We start from the raw sequence: 21,848 nt of genomic DNA on the forward strand, positions 1-21,848 counted from the left end.
GGATTGCGTTGGGTCACTTTGCTGGAATGGGAAGTGGAGCAGCAGCAGGCAGCCTGCCCTCCCCGCCCCCACCTGCCACACCTTGGCGTGGGGCGGGGCTGTCTTGCTGGGGCAGGCAGGCTGGGCGGGCGCTGGCCTACCCTCCTGCCCCCGGACTCCAACCCGGAACTAGCCTTGGCTCCCTTGGGAAGGCCGCGGCTTCTGGCCAGGAGTGGGGGCCTGGTCGGTGAGTACGTGCCACCGGAGCCAGGTCGCGGACAGAGGGACGCCCTACTCGTCCTCAGGGACTCCGGGGCAGGTGCGCCCTCAGCAGGAGGTGGCACATTTCGTGGAAAGTGCAGGCACCCACGGCTGGGTTGGACCATGGCGCCCCCACGGAATGTGGTGAAGATTGCTGTCCAGATGCGTGACGCCATCCCACAGCTCATCCAACTGGACCAGGTCATCCGGCCTGTCCGGCCTCCTGCCCACTGCCCACCTCTGGGGTCACCCATTTCCCTCGGGTCAGCTCAGCCCTCCTTATTCAGCCCCCCATCCCCCAACTCCTCCCCACTCCCACCACGTGAATGACAGCTCCACTTGCAGGCAAAACCCCTGGCCGCTGTGTTGAAGGAGGTGTGCGACGCGTGAGTCCCGGTGGGCCGGCAAGGGGTGGGGGAGGGGTAAGCGGGAGGAAGCCTCCAACCTGCCTCCCTGAGCTCTGTGACCCGCAGGTGGAGCCTGACTCACTCGGAGCAGTACGCCCTGCAGTTTGCTGATGGGCACAGGAGATACATCACTGAGAATGTTAGTCCCCCTGTTCCCCAGCCCCCTTGCTCCACCCTATGACCTCTCTAACCCACCTGGCCCTGATTCTGCAGACTCATCCTCCCCCTCTCCTAAAGTGAATTTCACTGATCCCCTAATCCTGACAACCCAGTTGATCACCCTCAGAACTCTCCTTGACTGTGCTTCCCCTTTCTGCTGTTTTCTGCAGAACCGCGGAGAGATCAAGAATGGCAGCATCCTGTGCCTCAGTACTGCCCCAGTAATGCCCCTCTTGGCCCCATCTTCTCTTGCCTGCCTCTCTACTGCACTCCTTTAAAGTGCCTGGTGGCCTCTGCCCTAGGTCTGGCCCCAGCTCAGCAGTGCCCCACCTAGTGGAAATCTGGGTTCCCACTCTTCCAGTCCTTAATTTTCCAAACTCCACCTCTTCTCTCTTCCCACTCCTGCCAGGACCTTGAGGCTGAGAAGCTGTTGGGTGGGCTGCAGAGTCCAAGTCGAGAAGTGCGCCAGGAAGCCCTGAGGCACCTGGTTCTGCTGGCCACAGACATGACCTTTGCCCAGGAGGTCATCAGCCGTGATGGGCTTCAGAGACTAGGCACCATCATTGAGGATGGGGACGAGTGAGCACAGGGCTGTGGAGGGATGGAGACATGATAGGGCTTAGGGGGCCTGGTCTGGTCCTGCTCAGCCCCAAATGTGCCCCCTACCCCAGCCTAGGAGAGGTGCTAGCCCTCGGGCTGAAGGCCTTCCTGGAGCTTATGGAGCATGGTGTGGTGTCCTGGGAGACGCTCAGCATCCCTTTTGTCAGGAAGGTGGGTGGGCTTTTCTAGGGGATGTGGGTAGGGCAGTTGGGCAGTGCCAGGGTCTGCCCCTTGTGGTGGTCAGGTGGCGACAATACCCTACCCCTCTTACAGGTGGTATGCTATGTGAACATGAACCTGATGGATGCTTCTGTGCAGCCCCTGGCCCTTCGGCTGCTGGAGAGTGTGACCTTGAGCAGCCCTGCCCTGGGCCAGCTGGTCAAGAGTGAGGTGCCACTGGATAGGCTACTGGTGCACCTGCAGGTGTAAGCTCTGGGGTGAGATATAGATGGGGGAGCAGGATGAGATCCTGGGTGTTAAGCTGAGCCCACCCCTCCTCCTGCTATAGGATGAACCAGCAGCTGCAAACCAAGGCAATGGCCCTGCTTACAGCCTTGCTGCAGGGAGCCAACCCTACAGAAAGGAAGGTATCTATCTATATAGTAGCAGCTTGGAAGGATCAGCTGGTGGGCATTGTGCTCCACCCCAGTATTAAATCATTTAATTCCCCTTCCCATCCGCCTCAGCACATGCTTGACTACCTATGGCAGAGAAACCTTCGCCAGTTCATCTACAAGGTAGGAAACTAGGGAAACCCCTCCCCAGCCTCTTCTCCCAATAAGCCCACCTCAAACCCTTTGTCTGTCTTTCCTCCAGAACATCATCCATAGTGCAACACCACTGGGTGATGAGATGGCCCATCACTTGTATGTGCTGCAGGCCCTTACACTGGGGCTGCTAGAGCCACGCATGCGGACACCACTTGACCCCTATAGCCAGGTGTGTCTTGGAGATGGGTGGGGCACAGCTTGAAGCTTGGGGATAGCTTGAAGCTTGACCTTAAATCTATGATATTGTTCCCCCCAATAATGACCCCAGGAGCAGCGGGAACAGCTGCAGGCCCTGCGCCAGGCTGCCTTTGAACTGGAAGGGGAGTCCTTGAGCACGGGGCTGAGTGCTGACCGTCGACGTTCACTCTGTGCCCGAGAATTTCGCAAATTGGGCTTCTCTGTGAGTGACCCCTACCCCAAGTCCCCACCTTGGCCTCCATTCAGGCTATGACTATACCAGAGGCTATGGCCCTTTCTGAGTGCATGTGCTCCCACCCGTAGAACAGCAACCCTGCGCAGGACCTGGAACGTGTGCCCCCAGGCTTGCTGGCCCTGGACAACATGCTGTACTTCTCCAGACATGCACCCAGTGCATACAGCCGGGTCAGTTACTGGGTAGGGGAGTGGGGATGGCAGTAGCCTCACCTTGGCAGGATCCCTGTGGGCTTAGCCAAGACTGTCCCCATTCTCTGCTCCCACTACCGCAGTTCGTGTTGGAAAACAGCAGCCGGGAGGACAAACATGAGTGTCCCTTTGCCCGGAGCAGCATCCAGCTGACTGTGCTACTGTGTGAGCTGCTCCGTGTTGGGGAACCTTGTGAGTGGAGCTGGGCAGTGTATCTGGGGACAGGGGACGGAAGGGCAGAGAGGGCCAGGGGCTGCACACACCTTCTCCCTGAGCCCCTCCTGCCCCCCCGCTCCAGGCTCCGAGACAGCCCAGGACTTCTCGCCCATGTTCTTCGGACAGGACCAGAGTTTTCATGAGTTTTTCTGTGTGGCCATCCAGCTGCTAAATAAGACCTGGAAAGAGATGAGGGCAACACAGGAAGATTTTGACAAGGTCGGTGGGGTGGGGTGGGAGGACTGGGAGGTCAACGAAGGAGATTGCTCTGAGGAGGGCCCCAGAGCTCAGGTCCCAAGCTGAGCTTAGGGTGGCCCCAGGTTATGCAGGTGGTACGGGAACAGCTGGCTCGTACACTGGCCCTGAAGCCTACGTCCCTGGAGCTCTTCCGTACCAAGGTGAACGCACTCACCTACGGGGAGGTGCTGCGGCTGAGGCAGACAGAGCGACTGCACCAGGAGGGCACACTGGCCCCTCCCATACTGTGAGTTGGTAGGAATGGCTTTCCAGTGCCAGCTCCCACCTACTAAGGTGCCCTAGGTCAATCCTGATCTGTGACTCCCCACTTCCCACCCAGAGAGCTGAGGGAGAAGCTGAAGCCAGAGCTCATGAGCTTGATCCGCCAGCAGCGTTTGCTCCGCCTCTGCGAGGGGACTCTCTTCCGCAAGATCAGCAGCAGGAGGCGCCAGGGTCTCTGAGTGTGCTGAGGAGAGGCAGAGGGTAGCTGGGTTGGACTCAGGGCCCCCTCTCATCATTCCTTCCTTCCCTCTTCCTTATTCTCTGCACAGACAAGCTGTGGTTCTGCTGCTTGTCCCCAAACCACAAGGTGCTGCAGTATGGGGATGTAGAGGAAGGTACCAACCCACCCACCCCAGAGAGCCTGCCCGAGCAGAGTAAGCAGCCAGGGGTCTAATACCTGCTCTCTCCAGATGCCCCATGCCCTGGGGCTGTCTGGGGCCCCAGTGATCAGCCCAGTATTTCTTCTTGCAGTCCCTGTTGTTGACATCAGGGCACTCCTGACAGGCAAGGACTGCCCCCATGTCCGGGAGAAGGGCTCTGGGAAGCAGAACAAGGTATATATAGTGGGACCAGTGGCTTCCTCTTGCCTGCCTGCGCTAGTCCATGCTCAATGTCCCTGCTTTCTGCTTCCCTAGGATCTTTATGAGCTGGCTTTCTCCATCAGCTATGACCGCGGGGAGGAGGAGGCATACCTCAACTTCATTGCCCCCTCCAAACATGATGTGAGTGTCTGGGTGAGGCTGAGTGGAGCAGACGGGTAGGGGAGCAGATTGAACAGTCTCTCATGAAGCTGGCCCCATCGTCCCCAGTACTATCTGTGGACAGATGGGCTGAATGCCCTGCTAGGCAGCCCTATGGGCAGTGAGCAGACCCGGCTGGACCTGGAGCAGCTGTTGACAATGGAGACCAAGCTGCGATTGTTGGAGCTAGAGAATGTGCCCATCCCGGAGCAGCCACCACCTGTGCCTCCACCCCCCACCAACTTCAATTTCTGCTATGACTGCAGCATTATTGAATCTTGACAAGCTGGCCAGGGGCCACAGCTGCCACCCGTGCCAGCCACAAGGGGTGGAGGGTAGAGAAGCATGGGCAAAAATAAAGTCAGCTTGGCTCTTAGGTGTGTGTCAAGCTAGCTCTGAACCTTGTAGGCTAAACCACGAGAGTCATCCTCTGACTTCAAATTTAGTGAATGAGATACGACAACAAGGTAGGACTGCAAACTTGAGCAGCTACATTTAGGGGGTTTGGATAGGTTGGGGCTGTTGCCCTTCTCCCAGATGAGTGTGGGCCTGCAAAGAGAGTAGCTTGTTGTCTAGGATCACCAGCTAGCTGAGAGAAGTAGCAGGCCAGGAGACAATGCCCTAAATGGATGTTTCCTGGAAAGCATTAATAGGACCCTAGTCTAGAAGCTCTGCTTCCAGAAAGCTCCTGACAATCTTACCTCAGTCTTCATCCCTGCTTGGCTCTGGCCCATGTTCTTTGTGGCACCTGGAGGCCTCTGGTGACAGGTAGTAAAGGGACAGATGTAAAACTGGGCCTGCTTTCTGCTGAAGGACAAGCTCAGATTCCAAAGGGCATCCCCAGGCTTGAGGGAGTATATGGGCTGATCTGGACAAGAGGGAACTCTGTGCAGGAAGCACTGCACAGTTCTGATGAAAACATAACTTAGGAGCATGAGTGACATGGGGGCTGTATGTAGGTGAGAGATGTTGGGCAGATGAGGCAAAGTGTGTTGGGCCCAGCTGGAGTCTGTGGCCACAGCCTCCAAGCCACTGAGGCAGAGTAGAGCATAGCAGCCCATGGGACCCACAGGGCAGGCTGAAAGCTACCACCATCCTGACTTCCTTCTCCATGCCACTCATTATTTCTCCTTCCCAGTGTCTCCTCAAAGATTGTGTTTAACAGTGTTAACCATCAGTGTTTCACCTTGAAAGCAGATGAAATGGCATCTCCTATGGAGAACATGCTGGGGGAACATTTGCCCCCCTAAGTTACACTTTTGATCCTTGGGTAGCCAGGATGCCCATGCCTAGATTCAGAGATTTCCACCATGCTTAAAACAGTTTGCTCTTGAGTTCAAGTTGGAAATGGGAGGACAGGGATTCCAGATGTGGTTAGTCTTCCAATACTGCCAATTCTTCTTTCTCAATGTTTCTACTCCCTTGTCCATGCCACCATCAGGCAATAACCTACTGACTACCAGCCTCTAGTCTTGTTCTTTCAGTCTTCTCAATACCTGCTACTACAGATGTTTTCTTGAATCAGATTTGAACACACACACACACACACACACACAGGTGCACACACTTTATATTCTTCAGTGTTTCTCTATTATTCGTGGGCTAATAGTCAAGAGTGGGCACTAATATGTAGTTTTTAGGTAGTTTTTAGCCCTTCCAAATGAATGCTTGTGGCCTGCAGGGTTCTTGGAGCTTGGTCCAAGCTGACATTTTCCCTGAACACCATCAGGGCCTATGTGTACTCTTTGTCATTGTGGAACCTCAAAGTCCCTTCTGCCCATTTCTGTCTTGATTCTTTCCTTGACCCTCCAGGTCAAGTTCATTGCTTCCCTAGGCTTGTGGTTCCAGGTGCTTCTTTCTCTGTTTATACATACCCTGTACACTGGACTGTCCATGTTGGCTTTTTGCCTCCCTAAGGCCTGGGCACTGGGAGAGCTTTGGCATCTCTGAAAACCCACATGAAGCACAATGCCTGTAGGCATTTGCCTGTAGGCATTTGAAGAGCATTTGCCAGCTGCTCCTAGAACTGATAAGAAGATAGATGGACAAAGTATGGGGACACATGGAGGGTCAGCTTGACAGATGTTTTTCAGAGCTGCTGTTGAGAAGTCACTGGTACTATTTAGGTGGTTAAACTAGATGACCTTTAATTCAGAGATGCTGTCCTATTTCTTTCCCTTCTTTCCACCACTTTTCAAGATGGCCTCACTGAATCAGGCATCATCATCAATTGCTCCAAGGGCTTGGCCTGGCACAATGCGTTTGCTTTAAGGCAAACCTAAGAAGGTTGTGCTGGGAAAAGCCTTTAGGCCTCTGGACTTTCCTACCAGGTAGGGAAGAAGCTAGGACCTGGTTGAGTTCAGCCAGTATGGATCAGCCTTGAGGTCACTAAAAGGGTGTCTGTAAGGCTTTGGGTCAACTGAGTAGGGAGGGAAAGGGCCCTTTCATCTGAAAACTTCAGGCAAGAAGTAAAATCTTAAGTTTTTAATCTTGTTTGGATTTACAGCAAAGTTGGTGGCTTGGCTGCTGCAGTGCTTATAGGTACTGGAAAAATATGCCTAGGGAGCAGGTGGAGCACATGCTCTAGGTCTGAGAAATCGGGGAGGGAGCAGAAGGTACACGTGCACCCTCTGTCCTTGTGGAACCTCAAAATCCCTTCTGCCTGTGGGGAGCTGCTCCCCAGCTCCATGCTCAGTCTGCCTGTGGGCTGGCCTCCTGGCAGGGACAACAGAACCCTGTGGCAGCAACATGTAGCTGGCATTCCCATGGGCCCAAGGAAAGTGAAATGTAGTTGGAAAGCCACTGCTGCTTGACTGTGGGGCAGGAAGTCTCTTGGGATGCCCTGGGTTGGTCCCATCACCACACCTAGATAGGAAGTCTATAGCAAAAGGAGGTAAGAGGCACTGGGGCATAATCGAGGTCCAGGAGCCCAGGTTAGGACTATGGGGATGAAGAAGGCTGTGTTACAGGGATGGTTACTGACCTGGCCTCAGAGTGTTAGGGTCAGGTCAGCCCCTCCCACGAAGCAGGACTGGACACAAGTCACCTGAGGCAGCTGAGCTTGGAAGCGCCTGACAGCTGCCACGTTGATACCCGGGCACATGGCCACGTCCAATACCCGGATCTGCTTGCATGCTTGCCTAATGGTATCCAGAGTTCTGTGGGGAGACTACCAGATGAGTGCTTGATGCAGCATGGGGTCCCAGCCCAGCCATTGCACCTGGCTCCATCTGCTCAGCATCATAATACACACTCACTGCTCTGTGAGTTGACTGCAGCTGGACAGGTTGAGGTGCTGCAGCCTTGGCCAGTACCCTGCTGCCTGGGCCCAGCCCTCATCGCTGATGTGGCTGCAATGACTCAGCACCAAGTGTTCCAAGCTGGGGCAGCCTCTGGCCACTGCCACCAAGCCCATGTCTGTGAGTGCTGGCAATAGGCTCAGTGACAACTGCCTCAGCTGGGGGAACTGCAGTACCTGCAAGGATAGGGTAGATGGAGCATGATATTGGAGCCCAGAAACCTTCCAGTTTCTCTGCCTTTAGTAAAGGGAGTAGCCAGAAGCCTAGGAGAAAGAAACTCCAAGGAACTTTTTTCCAAAATGTGAGTTGGCCCAGTTCCCTGCCTCCAGCCCCAGGATCCCCAGCCTGTCCACACCTTGGCCAAACTGGCATCAGTCAGCTTGCTGCAGGCTGTCAGGTCCAACTCCTGCAGGGCCTGCAGTGTGAGCAGGGATGAACTCTGTGGCTTGGGAGAAGCATCCTCAGGACCTGAGGCCTGATACTCCAGCTCTGGGCATAGCTGTGAGGAGAAATCTCTGCTTCTCAGGTTCTTCCTGAGTTTGCCCTTAAATAATCTTAGAGGGAGGGGCAGGAAAGTAGCTGAGTTCACAGACCATCCCACCCTTCCTGACTTTGAGGGCCTCATACCTGGGGACACATTGCAGACTTTTCACTTGATTCTTCCAGCCCCAGAAGCCCCCAATCACGGAGCTCCTTGCACCAAGCCAGGCGCAGAACAGAGAGGTGGGTGTGGTAGGTGCAGATGGCCTGCAGGGTCCGATTGGAGAGGGCCACACAGGAGGACAAGTCTAGCACTCTAAGGCTTGGGCCCAGTGCTGGGATCAGAGAAAGCATTGAGGCATCCTAGGAGGAAGTGAGGGAGGAGAGCACAGAGGAGCAGCTTGTTCCAGTGCCACCAGGCTTGGTGGGGTCATCAGCAAGGGCCTGCCCTAGGTTCTTACCCACTAGCAATAGGGAGCTGCCAGAAGGTCCTAAGAAAGAAGTAACATGGTTCCTATGTTGGATTGAAAGTTTGGAAATGGACAGGGTAGATTGTCAGGGTGGGAGATTTAGAGGGGGTTGCTAAAGGACAAAATGATTGGGGCAGGAAGGAAGCAGATGGAAATTTCTAAGGCAGCTACCCAGTTTGTTCTCCCTGCCCTTTCTGAAGGGGTGAGCTGAGACAGCACTCTGACCATAGCTCATTGGGTCAGGGGTGGACAGCTGACCCTCACTGAGCCAATCAGATATGCTACCGCTAGAATTTGAACCAGAACTGTGGGGTTGAAGTGGGGGATAGAGTGTCAGCTGCCAGAAGTCTGGTGGCATGTGAGATGATGGGCCAGATCACTTGTGGTGTCTTGGACCTCACTCTGCCTGGGCCCCAAATGGGCTCTGGGGAGGCATGCCAGCAGCACTGTCCACCTAGGCTCTTGTCTTCTTGCAGACTATGACCCAAATTCAACTTGAACTACTACTCTTTGGACATAAACACTGGGTAGTTCCTCCCTGGGGCCAGAGACCCAGCTCCCCAAGCCCCACCCTAGGAGGAAGGGGGGCATGGTATGCTCACCTTCAGCGAAGAGCAGTATGCCAGCCTGAGGGAGGTCAGTGGGGGTGGAGCTCCACTCACTGAGCCCAGGGCCTGGGCCAGTTCCCGCCCGCTCACCAGGCAGCACTCAGTCATATCCAGGCTCTGCAACTCTCGCAGGTCCCCTAGGGCTGTACACCCTGCATCTGTCAGCCGTTGCAGCTTTCCCAGGCTGAGGTGCTGCAGGTGCTGCAGGCCACGGCTCACGGCCAAGAGTGCCCCATCAGTCAGTTCTGAGCAGCCACTGAGGTCCAGGGAGATAAGACCTGGTTGCTGGCGGCACAGGGTGGCCACAGCCTCTGTGGAAAGGTCCCGGCAGCTGTGCAGGCTCAGCTCCTGAAGCTGCAGCCCAGCTACCTGGCCCAGGGAATGTAGGGCCTCAGGTGGTAAGCCAGTGCCACTCAGATCTAGGGCACGCAATTTGCCAGCTCGCTCTTTCACAAATCGCAGCAGGTTATGAAAGGAGAGTTGGGAGGGAGAGTAGTCTTGGGGGTTGATGGAACCCTGAGCTGGGCTCAGCTCAAAATTGAGGTGGCAATAGGCCAAGGAGAGGCGCTCCAGGCTGGGGACACAGCTGCTGAGCTGGTTGAAGCTGAGATCGGCCAGGTTCCGCAGGCAAGCCAGCTTGAGCTCGCGCAGGCCACTCAATGCCTGCCGGACACGCTGGGCCATCTCTGGCTGAGCCAATAGTGTGCCTGATGTGAAGAGGCTGTTGCAGCCACTGAGGTCAAGGGTGCGCAGAGCTGGGCATCCCAGGACCAGGGCCACAAAGGAAGCCTCGGTGGGACTGCCCCCACCCAGGCACAAGCTCTGCAGGTGTGGGCCTAGGTGGTAGGCAACAGACTGCAGCACCAGGTGCGAGGTTGGTGAGCCATCCAGGTTGGTCAGGCTGATGCAGGAGATGCCCCTGAGGCCCAAACTCTTGATGGCCAAAAGGGAGGCAGAAGACACTGGGATGTTGTACCGCACATTTGTCTAAAGGGCAGAAGCAGGCCTGGGATTAGCCCTCTGACCAGAAGTTGATGACAGGTCAGGAAGGGCCTTTCCACAGTGAGGACCTACCATGGTATAGGGTCATGTGTGGCTGAGGGGAGTGTGGGTGGGGAGTGTGGGTAGGAAGTGGGAGCTGGGAAGGTATGTCCTGCTGGGGTTTGAAGATGACCACCAAGGGCAGGCCTGAAAAGCTGGTGAAGGACAGAGCTAGATGCTGAGGGAGGGGAAGGAACAGAATGGGGAATTGGCATGCTGAGCACAGGAGGGCCGTGATATGACCTGGAAGGAAGTCCAGTGAAACTACACAGGGTAGAAGAACAAAATATGCTGGTCCCTAACCTTTGGTACCTCAGAAGGAAGCCCGAGATTCATGGACCCAGCCTCCTACTCCAAGAACTGTATTAGCTAAGCAACCAGCTTCCCCATGACCCCTTTTTAGAGACCATATAAAGAGCCTCAAGAACAGCTGAAGACAGGAAGAAGTGGGCAGTACTCACTTAGGCACATGAATGTTTGTATTATTATTATTATTATTTTAGTACTGGGGATTGAACTCAGGGCCTCATGCATGCTAGGCAAGCACTCCAACACTGAACTACTACACCCCTAGTTCCCCTCCCACTTTTATTTCAGTAAAATAGGTAGGGATGCTATACCACTAAGCTACATTCCCAGTTCTTTTCATTTTTTAATTTTGAGACCAGATCTCACTAAGTTGCCAAGGCTAGTCTCAAACTTGCAAACCTCCTGTGTCAGCCTCCCAAAGTGTTGGGATTACAGGAATATGCCATTGCACCCAGCTTTAAAAAAAAAATTTTTTTTAATTGAACCCAAGAGTGCTGAGTCATGTCCCCAGCCCTTTTTATTTTTTATTTTTAGAGGGTCTATTTATTTAAGAGCTAAATTGCTTAGGGCCTCCCTAAGTTCTTGAGTCTGGCCTTGAATTTGTGATCCTCCTGCCTCAAGCTCCAGGATTATAGGTGTGCACCACCAGCTAATATTTTGAAACAGGGTTTAAGTTGTCCAAGCTGGTCTCAAACCTTCAATCCTCCTGCCTAAGTCTCCAATTAGCTGATATTACAGGTATGCATTTCTACCACCCAACAACAACAAAAAGGGTTTTGTGTGTGTGTCTGTGTATGTGCACGCACGCACACACACACAGGCACAAACTAACATAGGTAAGATTGCCTGGAATTGGGCCCTGAAGAATCTCTGTGGCACAACTCTAGAACACACATCTATCTCTCCAGGTGAGGAAGGATAAGCCTCCCATTTTGTGGGGGCTGGATTTAATAATTTAACAAGTCTCAAAGGTACCAACGAAGTTGAATTGGCTCTGCCACAGAGAAGCAGGGAAGAGAGAATGAGGAATGCATAGTTGGACTAGGGTGGGACCCAAGACATGAGCCCAGGCTAAGTGGTAAGAATAAGTTGGCTTGAATAGGAGTTTGGGAGCCTCTGGCTAAGGGAGAGTCTTTCATGAACCTTCCCTGACCTTGTGCCAGAGGGAGCCAAGGGGAAGCCAATACAATTTGTGTGGAATAGGTCTGTGGAGAAGAGAGGGAGGGGAAGGAACAGAGTGGGGAATTGGCTTAGCTTTTAAAATTCTAGCCCTGTTACTCTACCTCTTGCCCAGGTTTCAGGCACACAGAATTCAAAGAAGGCTCTTAAGTGTGAAATATGATGTCAAGAACTATGTAATGTTTTGAACAACAACAATAAAAATTAAAAAAAAAAGAAGGCTCTTGTTTTAGCATCAACAAGGTCCTAATACAGGAGAGCTAGCTCCTCAAAATACCTACCTTTTCAGTAACTATAAAAACAAGCCTTTGTCCCCTGGTTGTACCCCACAGAACAGCACCAAAGGAGATGAGAAAGGCAGAAGTGACACTGGATGGGCTCTTGCAAAACCTTATTGATAGGACTCTCTCAGGAAGCATGGAACCCATTCCTAAGTGGGTTCTGCCCCAGGTGGAGGCAGCTGCCCAAGGCTACAGTGGTAGGAAGGAACATGCATAGAGATGAGTACTAGTTCCTGGTTTCTCTCATAGTAGATTGGCTAGGTTCTCCTTCCAGACCATACTTCCAAATCATGGTCCTTCCTGGTGAAAGGAGCACTCACCACAGATCCCCTTATGGTGGGAGGATAGTGGGGACTCCCAAGGGCCTGGGTCTCTTTTTCAGATTTAAGGAGAACTGGAGAAGATTCCAGTGTGTGAGGCTAGGGAAGGAGATGAAAAGATCATAGAGAGAAGTTTGTAGAAAAGAAAGGAAAATTATGCCTCCAGCCACTGCCTAACCCTACATGAGATGAGTCAGTCTGAGGCTGAATAAACTAGGGCTAGGGGAGCTAGGAGCAGCTAGGTGGCTCAGCCAGCACCTGCCCCACCACTCACATATGACTGAGAAGCCCAGATCCCTGCAGGCCCCCAGAAGACACAAGTGCTCAGCCTCTTTCCCCTCCTTAGAGCCTGAGCAGCCAGTAAAGTATCCTTTCCCACTACCTCCCTATGAACAAGGTAGACAGACAGCCAAGGAAGGGCACTGGCAGTCATCCCAGGGCTAGGCCACACCTGCTGCTGGCAGCAAAAACCCACCCCCAAAATAGGCAGGGCATGGCCTGAGGACTTCCAGTTATTAGGAAGGAGGCTTATGACTAACTGTGGTCCCATTCTGTTTTCATTGGTAGGGTGGGGGCAGCCTCTAAGCCTTCACCCAGAGGTCTATCCTGCTCCTGAGGTCAGCTGGACTTTAAGTGTGGAAGCCCAGGAAGATGCTTCTAGAAGTCAGAGGGGAGACTGCAAGGGCACCTGCTCCAGCTTCAGCCACCCCACACAGAGAGGTCAACTGGGGCAGGAAAGGACAGTGGAAGGCAGAAACTGAGCTGTTTTTCATTCTTGCTCCACAGTGATCAACTCAGTAGCAGCAATCAGGGTTCCCCAGGGCATGGGCAGGGCCTGGGTGTGTGTGGGCTGCTACGCTTGCCTGCAGTGAGACAAACTGGAAGTAAGTGAACAGTGGGTCAGGTCAAGGGGAATAAGAAGTCACTAAATTCAGCATTCTATCCTGGCCTGGTAGACACAGGCCCTGGCCTGGCCTTGGTAGGCCAGTGTCTTCCACAACACAGTAGCTGGGGCACTGCCTTCTTATCAACCTGCCTACACCTGGGCTCTGAAAGAAGATTCCTGTCCACGGGGTTCTGCAGATTCTTTTCTGGAATATGGTAGTGCTGAGGTATGGGCAGGGCCCTGGATGCCTAGGTGTCTGTGGCCTGACCTCCCAGTGCTCCCAGCCCAGTGGGACTGAGCTTTGCAGAGGTATCAAATAAATCTTTTTGTGGTGTGGGGTGCCAGGGCACTCTATCACTGACCCACACCCCCAGCCCTACTTTGTTTTTTATTAAGAGACAGCATCTCACTGAGTTGCTTAGTGCCTCACTTTTGCTGAGGCTGGCTTTGAACCCACGATCCTGCTGCCTCAGCCTCCAGAGCCACTGAGATTACAGGCGTGCACCACTGCATTTGGCCCAAATAAATCTTAATCAACATTTTGGAGGTTCTAGTTAGCTGGAGCAGCCCTATGCTATATTGGTGGACTCCAGGATTCCAGCTGCTGACCCTAGCTTCCTTCTCTCTTCCTCCCTGCTCCTCCTCCACTTCATCTATACCCAAGGGCTTGACTGCCCCCTCTGCCTCCTCTGCCCTCTTCTCCTTTACTGGCCTCTATGAGTCTTACCCCTCCACTGCTCCTCTTCAGGGCTTACCGCCTTGCCTCCCTCACACTACTGTCCTTTGGGTTGTAGTCAACCCCCTTCTTTTGGTCTGCTAAGTTATTCCCACCTTCACTTATGCCTTTCTACTGCTCCTTCCTCAGAACCCACAAATAAGAACAGTCTTAAATCACACAAGCTCCTTTTATCCTCTCCTCACTTCTATTTCTCCATTTGTAGTCAAGCCCTTGGAGGCACAAGGGCACACCCACATCTGTATCTGGCCATCTAGTTCTCCCTTGCCTCATTCATGAACTCTTTACCACAGCCCCCACACAGTCACCCATTCCTGGCAACAGCTTCCCTCCAGCAAGATCACCAACAATCCTGGAGTTCCTTCTCGGTGTCCTCTTTGCCATGCCATCTGGTATGGGTGGTCAGGAGCCATTCCCCTTGACACTACTTCCTGGTGGGGGTTCTGAGACTGCCTTCCTGGCTCTCCTGTAACTTTCCAGCCTGCTTCTGCTTTGGGGGTCTCTTCTCACCAAAGAGAGACCCAGTCTAGTCCATATCCATATCACCCTGAATATGCCTGATCTTGGATGTTAGTTAGTACCTGGATGGCAGACCCAGTCCACAGATTAGTGAGTTCCTTCTAGTTTGTCACCTGAAAGCATGCATGTGTCATGGACATGCAGGTGTATCAGTGGCACATGTATGTCAGAGGATACACAATCTTTGTCCTCTTCTGTGTGCCCCTGGGCATAATATACTTCACCCCATGGGGCAATCTTTCTAACTACTTTCTTTCTGATCTGCATCATTTTCCTGAATCCCAGGCCCTAGGAGCCAACTGCTTTGTGGACTTCGCTCTAGATAACCCCAGAGTTACTTATAGATAACATGCCCAAATCTGAATTTACCACTGTATCCCCAACTCTCCTCTTCCACCTTTTTTTTTTTTTTTTTTTTTTTTTTGGTGCTAGGGATTGAACTCAAGGGCATTTTACTAAAAGCTACATTACCAGTTCTTTTTTATTTTGAAACGGTCTGGCTAAGTTGCTGAGAGTCTAGCTGCTGGGGCTGGCCTCTAGAGTCACTGGGATTATAAGTGTGTGCCACTGTGCCAGGCTATTCTTTTCAAATTATTATTATTTTGTTATTGTTGACATTATTATTACTACTATTATTATTGGTACTGGGTATTGAACCCAGGAGTGCTTTACCGCTGAGCTACATCCCCAGTCCTTTTTTTAACAACTTGAGACAAGATCTTGCTAAGCTGCTGTGACTGACCTCAAACTTGTGATCCTCCTTTCTCAGCCTCCCCAGTTGCCAGGATTACAGGTATGAGCTACTGCTAATCCTCCTCCTAAATTGTTACCTCCCTGTACTAAGGTACCCTCACCTCTCACATCCATAATGATTAAAGTCACCTCCATTCCATTTATTTGACATATTGAGGTATGTTTTTCTGCTCCAATCTCACTGCTTCTGCCTTAGTTCGGGTTCCCTTATTGTCTGTTAGGAATATGTCACGGAAGCTTTCTTCTCACCACAGTTCTAGCCTCTAGTGTCTCTGACTCTAAAACCATCTTTGATCTTTTCACCAAGATGACCCCTACCAAAAAGCAAATCTGACTGTGCTCTTCAAACCTTCTGCCAGGTCCCCCCATCCACAGGAGAGGCTAAGCTTCCTAGCTGTCATTCAAACCCTTCTGTATCAGAAGGCAGCCTAACTCAGCCCACCTCTCCGCATGTCCACTCTCCTTTTCTCCTAGCCCAGCTCTGGGAATTCCCACTTCTGACCACTGTCTTACCCTGCCATGCTTCCAGTCAGCTACTTTGTGTTTTGATGGGTCTCACCCCTCACCTACTCCTATTTGTCTATTTGGCAAATATTTATTCCTCTTTCTCTTTTTGTGGTGCTGGGAGTTGAATTCAGGTCATCCCAGGTGCCAGGCAAGTACTCTATACCCCCAGCTCTATCCCCACCTTGAGTTCCAGGCTGAGTGTCTTCTTCTCCATGAATTCTTTTCTGGATCTTTTCTCTGCATCCCCCATTTGCCTTGCACAGACTCCAAATGTAACACCCTAGTCCCTTTTTGCTTGTGTTTTTCTCCCCCTCCCAAACTCCAGAGCACCACATCTTCCTCACTTCTGCCTCCTCAGTGACCAGTACAGTGCTTGACATGAACAGAAACATGTGAGTGAGTCTCTGATAATTTTCAGTCTTCCTTTTGCCCTGTGACTATTCTAAAGTCCTTTGCTGAGGCCCTGGCCTCTATCTCTCTTTTCACTATCTTATGACAATTTGGCCCCAAAACTCATCAAGCCAAGTGGCCACTAAGGAACTAGATGCTTCTGAGAACTTCCTCCATCCCCATGGCTCTGCTTCCTCAGGAAGGGGTGGCATCTCTGCCTCTTAAGCAAGACCAAGCCTAGTGCACTGAAGCCTATCCCTGCTACCACGTGAGGTGGCATCCACTATTCCTAATCTCTCTCCTGCCTATATACATCCCTCCTCTGTGGACTTTCTCCCTCATTTGACACATTTGACATTTCTCCTAATCAAAATTACTTTGTCAAGTCCATCTCAACCTCTTGTTTCTGCCCACTTTATTTCCTTTCTTCCAAGGGGAAGTTTCTTACAAATGAGGTCACTCTCCATCTACACTTCCTTTCTTTTCTCATTCATTCTTCAGCTTGCCTGGCTTTTCCTCCCCACTAGATACTAAATATTGCTGAAATCACTGGTAGTCCCTTGGTTATCAAATGTTATGGACACTATTTTTAAAAAATTTTCTGAACTCTTTATGGCATTTGACACCACTAATCATCCACCTGATCCTTTAAAGCTCTCCTGTCTTGGACTCTATGCCCTCCTCTTTGGAATCTCCTCAGTCACTTCAATAGAGATGTCTCTTCCTTGCTGTGCCTTGGACTGGCATCCTCCCGCTGGGGCATTTGCTATGGCCTGCCTGCTGTTCTCTGGCTCTTCATGTTTTCCCTGGGGGAGGTTACTCAGATCTGTGGTTTCATTTCTATCCATTTAAAAATTTTCGTTTTGCTGAAAATAGAACCCAGGATCTCACAAATACTAAGTAAGTGTGTTCCACCACTGAGCTACACCCCCAGATCCATACATTCTTTCTTTTTTTTTTTTTTTTTTTTTGGTACCGGGGATTGAACCCTGGGGTGCCTTACCACTGAGCCACATCCCCAGCCCTTTTTATTTTTTATTTTGAGACAGGGTCTCTTTAAGATGTTTAGGGCCTTGCTAAGTTGCTGAGGCTGGCCTTAAACTAGTGATCTTCCACGCCTCTCAAGTCACTGGAATTACAGACATGAGCCACTACACCCAGCCCCTATCCAATTCTTTAATGACACCCAATTCTATACTCATTACCCAGACCTTTCTCTTAAATTCCTCACTCAGAACTACTAACTGGATTGCACTATCTAAATATCTCATACTTTAATTTTTCAATAAGTCGAAAGTCAGATACCCTCAGATACTAAAATCACTGATATTGGATAGAAAATTTGACAACAGACCCTACTTTAATACATACATTTTGTTATGTGACAGGTGAGTTCCAACCTAAGAAGGGGAAGATGGTGTTGGGGCTATTTGAAAATTAATCAGTTTAGCTTCTTATAACATAAATGAAAATAAATTTTACCAATAAGAATTCAAACCATAAAACAGAAGAAATAATCTGCTGTCAACATAAAGCTGCTCTAAGAAATAATGTCTATTTTGAGAAAAAGAAGAAAAATGAGGTCATATTTATCAGATCTCAGAGGAGGCAAGGGATCTTTATGTTTAAACAACAATGGAAGAAATAAAAAGAAAAGCAATGTTGAGAAACAACAACACAGAAACTTATTTCTGCATCTCTTAAATAAAAACATATATCTACCAATCAAAATAAAAGGCAAACATATTAGAAATATATTTCAATAAATATATAAGGAATTAATCTCTTTAATGTATAAGAAGTTCATACAAATGGGTAAGAAAAATACTAAGACCCTAGCAGTTAAAAGGATGAAGAACATGAATAAACAAACAAACAAAAAAAAAAGAGGGAAATACAAATGGTAAGCTAATGAGAAAAACTGTTCAACCTCACTGATCATAAAAGAAATCAGTGCCAAGAGCTATTATTGTTTGCCTTTCAAACTAGTAAGAGGTCTGCATTTACCTCCTGGCGAGGCTGCCTCCTTACTTTCAAGCTTGCCCTCTTCAGTCCAACTGTACTGCAGAGCTTCTAACATACAGTCACAAACTGTCACTCGCTTGCCTTAACATTCCTTAAAGGGCTCAAGATGGTAATCAGGAGAAAACCCAACTCTGCTGTCTGGCACATCTGTCAGCTTACAGTCTGCCTCCGTTTTAGTCTCATCTCCCATATGTATCTCAGTTCCAATTACATGGAACTTGTGTGGTCATTTCCAGGACTATTCCACATCTTGGTGTCTCTATCTGTGCTGTTATTGGTCCGAGAAAACCAACCTTCATCTTCACCCTATTCCTCAAGGAGGCCTTCCCTGGAATTACTGGTCAACCTCATTTGCATATCCTTCTTCAGGTCCCTTTTGCACCCTTCCATGCCAGGGCCACAACACTGTGCACATGATATCATGATCATTCATGCTACTTGTCTTTCTCCTGCATGGGACTATGAGCTCCTTAGAAAACTATCTTATTCATCTGTATAACCCCAGTCCTAAGCCCAGTATGCATGGACGTATGAGTACATCAGAATGGATGGATGGATGGATAGATGACATATGAACAGGACTGTGAGCAAGCTGAAGTGACAGACAACTGAGAATGGGTCAGGTGGGTGGGTACCTTACCTCCCGAAGGGCATTCTGGGCTGCACAGTACCAAGCCCGACTCACGAGAGAGGCCTCTTTCTGATCTGACAGAGGAAGGAAGCTCAGAATATACGTGAGCATCTGAGGGAAAAAGACAGGGCATTGGGGCTGTTAGAGCTGGGGGGTCCTTTGGAACCTACTCCAGTTGATAGCACAGTGGATTCATTTTGGATCTGAAGTTTCACAGAGTATTCACTTCCCCTCTCCAACTTCCAGGCATCTTCACTGTGAGTAAAACTTTCCTGAGCCCTCTCTGGATGCACACTTATACTAACTGCTAAAAATCAAACTTCCTGCCCAGTTTAATAGAAAAAGCCTGGGATATTGGGGCCATATAAACCTAGTTTCAAATCCCTAATCTGTTAATGATCTCTCTGATCCTTGTTTTCTTTATCTATAAAATGGCAATGTAATGAGACTTAAATGGGTTTCTGTGAGAATTAAGTAACAGCACAGTGTCTTGCATAGATCTGGAACACGGCAAGTCAAATATCTTCCTTTGATTCTCTGAAGCCCCACTTCCTCCTCCTGCCCTCACAAGTTCAGCTCTGAGACCCTCACTCTTTCCAAATTCTCCAATGCCAACTTGCCTTCTTAACCGGCTATTAAGAAATGATCCCAGCAAGACCCACCCTGGGAGCTTCTGGCTCTCCTTCTATCTATACTCTATGAGGCTGGGGTGGTGAGGTTGGATGCTCTAAAGGGGACTGGAAATGGGTCACTTGTGAGGCTAAGAACAATTTATTAGCTTTTTTTTTCCTTCTCAAATCTTCCTTTCTTGAGACCTGTAACATTGTTTTCTAGGCCTCAGCCCAGCATTCTTTTTGGCCTGCTTCTGGATTCTTCTGTGACTCCCAGGCCTCACACTTGGGTCTTTTGATCTTCAGTTTACTCATACATAAACAACCAACAAGAACCTCATATTGTCCTACGTACCAAGTGCAAGTCCAGTATTGCCAACTATCTTCCCAAATGACTCACCATCACCTTAATTGATATTTTGCCTTCAGTCCAACTTTCCCCTTTAATGCCAATAGTGCACCCCATCTGAAGGTCCTGGTAACACTCTGGACTCATGTTCTTCTAACCCTTATTTCAAAATACAAGTATAAAATAGAGGCTTTAGGAAACACTAACCAAGACTCATTCAAATCCCAGCTCCATTACTTCCTAGCTGTGTCTCTTCAGGCAGTGTACTTGACCTCTCTGAACTTCAGTTTCTGTATGTATGAAACAGACATTAAAAAAAATCTAGATCATAGTCTTATAGGGACTAGATGATCCATAAATGGTTGCTGGATTACTGTTACTAATATTTCTACCTTTACAACTTTACCACTATAGCAGCTAAGATCTTCATCACTACAGACCTGGATTCCTTCCACAATCTTGACCTTACCTTCAAGTTCAACTTTGCTAATCCCTTCTGTACTGTCACAAGGTTAACTGTCCTAAACAAAACAAAACCTGTTTCCTGTTTCAGCATACTCCTGATGGAAACCTTCAGGGTTATTCAGTCCTCTCAGGAAAAAATCTCCACTCCTGAGGCAGAACTGCCAGGTCTCCATGCCTGATCTGGTCCACTGGTCCCAGAGCTTCCCTGATCCATCCTTTCTACAGCCCTACAAACACAGCATGTCTTGTGGGCCTCTTTCTTGGGTTGTCATTCCTTAAGCTTGATTTCACTACTCCACTCTGATTTCTCCTTCCCTTCTCAGATGCTGAACATATATGAGATGCTCTGTCAATACTTACAGGATTATAGTAAGGATAGGCAGTCCTCTACCTCTATTTTCCAAAGATTTGCTCAGGGAAGGGATAGGGAGATAAAACAGATGATTACTGAGAATGACTTTGAAGTACAGCCTGGGTTAGGGAGGGGAAGCATGGGGAAGACAGTACTGACAGGGACTGGGAATGACCAAGCTCCTATACTTAGGGGGAAGCAGGGAAGCTGCTGAGCTAAGATAGTGGCCATCCTGTCTCCTAAGCTAAACAGCTAGCAGCTAACTCCAGGAGCAAAGGGAGGGGAGAAAAATTGATCATGGGAGTGGAAGACATGATTAATTAAGTTTAGAAAGGTGGTCTTTATAGAGAGACTAGAGAATGGGATGAATCCCATCCCAAGGGGCTACTAGACATACCAAGCAGCTTCTAGAGATACAACGGAAAATCCACGGGATCTATGGGCAAAAATGGATATCCTCTGGGGCCAAGGAAGAAATGGATACAGCTGCAGAATACTCATTGAACTGGGAGCAGGCCTATTTTTGCTGAGAGGGAGCACTCCAGCAGTGATGGGAAAGAGTAGCCAGTTTCCTATGGGTGGTGGGAGGGGGATGCAATCTTCAGGGCAAAAGGGATGGAGAGGCCATTCCAAGATACCACTGGCACTGGAGACAAAACCTGTTATCTTCTGGCCAAGGAAGGCAGAAGGCAGAGTGGTCTTGCCCCTGACTAAGAAGAAGCAAACAGCCCATGGTGTGAAAGAGGTAGGGGCGCCATCACTATGGGACTAGGGGCCGGGTAGCAGGCCTGTATTTGCTAAAGAACCTCAGCGACCATTCCCAGAATTGATGGGGAGGGAATAGTCTGTTTCCCACTGCCCGGGAGAGCGGACGAAGGAAGTGGAGTGAGCAACCCAAGGGGCCAACGGGGATAAGATCGGTTACCCTTCAGGGACGATGGAATGGAGCAGACATCTTCCAGAACTGAGGGGGAGGGGACGGCAATCTGAAACGAAGGGGATGGGCAGAAATCTGTCCTCGCTAAGGTGACAGAGCAGGCATCTCCTGGGGCTGATTGGGAAGGAGAGGACGGTTCCCCAAGCTAAGGGGATAGAGTGGCCCAAAAGTGGGGCCGTTACCCAGAGCTTGCAGGTCCTGGGATCCACCGGGCGGGTCGTTTCCGCCAGGCGGAAGGCGCAAGGCGAGCTTACTGACAGTCCCTCCCCAAAGCTCGGGACCCCAAGGGCGGGGCCTGTCCGGAGCTAGGCCGGGGGGCGGCTTCTTCTCACCTCCAGGGGCAGCGACTCCGCCATCGTATCCCTGCCGCCTCCGCCCCCGCGCAAGACTTTCTGGGAAATGTAGTTCCGTTAGTTCTGGGGGCG

At 50.5% G+C, this 21,848-nt stretch overlaps 2 protein-coding genes across 21 annotated transcripts; one reads left to right on the forward strand and one right to left on the reverse strand.

The window, feature by feature from the left end:
* Positions 1 to 42: 42 nt before the first annotated feature.
* On the forward strand, positions 43 to 4,651 carry Elmo3 (engulfment and cell motility 3). Of its 7 annotated transcripts, none has more exons than XM_005318307.4 (20): positions 43 to 441; positions 586 to 626; positions 714 to 786; positions 977 to 1,027; positions 1,216 to 1,385; positions 1,478 to 1,577; positions 1,680 to 1,831; positions 1,915 to 1,993; positions 2,093 to 2,143; positions 2,223 to 2,345; positions 2,445 to 2,576; positions 2,678 to 2,779; positions 2,884 to 2,992; positions 3,099 to 3,235; positions 3,337 to 3,500; positions 3,594 to 3,706; positions 3,805 to 3,909; positions 4,007 to 4,089; positions 4,171 to 4,257; positions 4,345 to 4,651. In XM_005318307.4, the coding sequence occupies exons 1-20, from the start codon at positions 364 to 366 to the stop codon at positions 4,555 to 4,557; spliced, it is 2,163 nt and encodes a 720-aa protein (XP_005318364.1). In that variant the 5' UTR covers positions 43 to 363; the 3' UTR covers positions 4,558 to 4,651. The 7 variants fall into 7 exon arrangements, with proteins under 7 accessions (XP_005318364.1, XP_077888613.1, XP_077888611.1 ...); XM_078032489.1 differs by having other exon boundaries at positions 414 to 503; XM_078032487.1 differs by having other exon boundaries at positions 70 to 626; positions 977 to 1,108.
* Positions 4,652 to 6,744: 2,093 nt separating this feature from the next.
* LOC101954957 (Leucine-rich repeat-containing protein 29) lies at positions 6,745 to 21,844 on the reverse strand. Of its 14 annotated transcripts, none has more exons than XR_005731170.2 (8): positions 21,756 to 21,844; positions 18,719 to 18,820; positions 9,127 to 10,119; positions 8,202 to 8,417; positions 7,930 to 8,073; positions 7,533 to 7,750; positions 7,259 to 7,444; positions 6,745 to 7,153 (listed from the first exon to the last, which is right to left on the reverse strand). XR_005731170.2 is itself a non-coding variant. In XM_013366499.4 (8 exons), the coding sequence occupies exons 1-7, from the start codon at positions 21,777 to 21,779 to the stop codon at positions 7,265 to 7,267; spliced, it is 1,866 nt and encodes a 621-aa protein (XP_013221953.1). In that variant the 5' UTR covers positions 21,780 to 21,844; the 3' UTR covers positions 6,745 to 7,153; positions 7,259 to 7,264. The 14 variants fall into 14 exon arrangements, 13 of the variants coding, with proteins under 13 accessions (XP_013221953.1, XP_040134888.1, XP_040134882.1 ...); XM_013366499.4 differs by having other exon boundaries at positions 7,259 to 7,433; XM_040278954.2 differs by adding an exon at positions 19,877 to 19,959 and having other exon boundaries at positions 6,745 to 7,433; positions 9,127 to 9,443; positions 21,756 to 21,820.
* Positions 21,845 to 21,848: the final 4 nt, after the last annotated feature.

This window comes from Ictidomys tridecemlineatus, chromosome 15 (genome assembly GCF_052094955.1).
Source record: "Ictidomys tridecemlineatus isolate mIctTri1 chromosome 15, mIctTri1.hap1, whole genome shotgun sequence".
Lineage (NCBI taxonomy): Eukaryota > Metazoa > Chordata > Mammalia > Rodentia > Sciuridae > Ictidomys > Ictidomys tridecemlineatus.